This window comes from Malurus melanocephalus, unplaced genomic scaffold (assembly GCF_030028575.1).
Source record: "Malurus melanocephalus ecotype Western Australia unplaced genomic scaffold, MMel_1.1 scaffold_2326, whole genome shotgun sequence".
In the NCBI taxonomy this organism is placed as follows: domain Eukaryota; kingdom Metazoa; phylum Chordata; class Aves; order Passeriformes; family Maluridae; genus Malurus; species Malurus melanocephalus.
In genome coordinates this window covers 254-1,243 of record NW_026625558.1, presented here as the reverse complement: position 1 = coordinate 1,243, position 990 = coordinate 254, and the positions used below count along the sequence as shown (strand labels likewise).

General features: G+C 53.6%; 1 protein-coding gene across 1 annotated transcript in view; it reads left to right on the top strand.

Annotated features, from left to right (window-relative positions):
- Positions 1–329, top strand: part of LOC130587718 (GDNF family receptor alpha-2-like) — a gene marked incomplete at its 3' end in the record, with an annotated part of 8,954 nt that extends 8,625 nt beyond the window's left edge. Inside the window, exons 2-3 of the mRNA XM_057388693.1 lie at positions 11–76; positions 154–329. Coding sequence (XP_057244676.1) covers positions 11–76; positions 154–329 — 242 coding nt within the window. The remainder of the gene's footprint in view (positions 1–10; positions 77–153) is intronic.
- Positions 330–990: the final 661 nt, after the last annotated feature.

The following is a 990-nucleotide window of genomic DNA, read 5'->3' as shown; positions in this document are numbered from 1 at the left end:
TCGTGCAAAGGCAGCGGGAACATGGAAGAGGAATGCGAGAAATTCCTGCAGGATTTCACCGAAAATCCGTGTCTCCGTAAGGCGCTTCCCCGCTCCCTCCTCTCCAACCCAACCCCGCCATTCCCGACATTCCCGAATCTCTCCCGCTCCCAGGAAACGCCATCCAAGCTTTTGGGAATGGGACCGACGTGAATTTGTCTCCTAAAAACCCCAATCCCGGCGTGACGGCGCTGGCGAAGACGGAGAAGAGCCCGGTGCTGYCGGATGATGGCAACGACAGCAACACCGCGTACGACACGAGCGTCATCAGCACCTGCTCCTCCCTCCAGGTACGAATTCTCCTCCTTTGGGAGATGCAATTTTGTGGGGTTTTTTTGGGAAATATGCAAAATCGGTGGTTTTCTGCAATGTGATGGGTCAGTGTTTGCTCCGTGGGTGGAAAAGGGATGGGATGGAAATGGGGTTGGGAATGGGATTGGGAATGTCCCAGGAACGCAGGGAAATGGGATTTGGGAATGGCTGGGCATGTGCCAGGAATGGGAGGGAAATAGGATTGGAGCTGGCTGGGATTGTTCTAGGAATGCAGGGAAATGGGATTGGGACTGTCTGGGGATGTCTCAGGAATGGGAGGGAAATGGGATTTGGGAATGACTGGGGATGTGCCAGGAATGCACGAAAATGGGATTGGGGAATGTCCCAGGATTGGGAGGGAAATAGGATTGGGGAATGGTTGGGGATGTGTCAGGAATGGGAGGGAAATGGGATTTCGGAATGGCTGGAGATGTGCCAGGAATGGGAGGGAAATAGGATTGGAGCTGGCTGGGATTGTCCTAGGAATGCAGGGAAATGGGATTTAGGAATGGACACCTGGAGGTGTCCCAGGAATTGGAAGGAAAAGGGATTTGGGAATGGCTGTGGGTGTCCCCAGGGATGCAGGGAAATGGGATTTGGGAATGGCTAGGGATGTCCCAGGAATGGAAGGTAAATAGG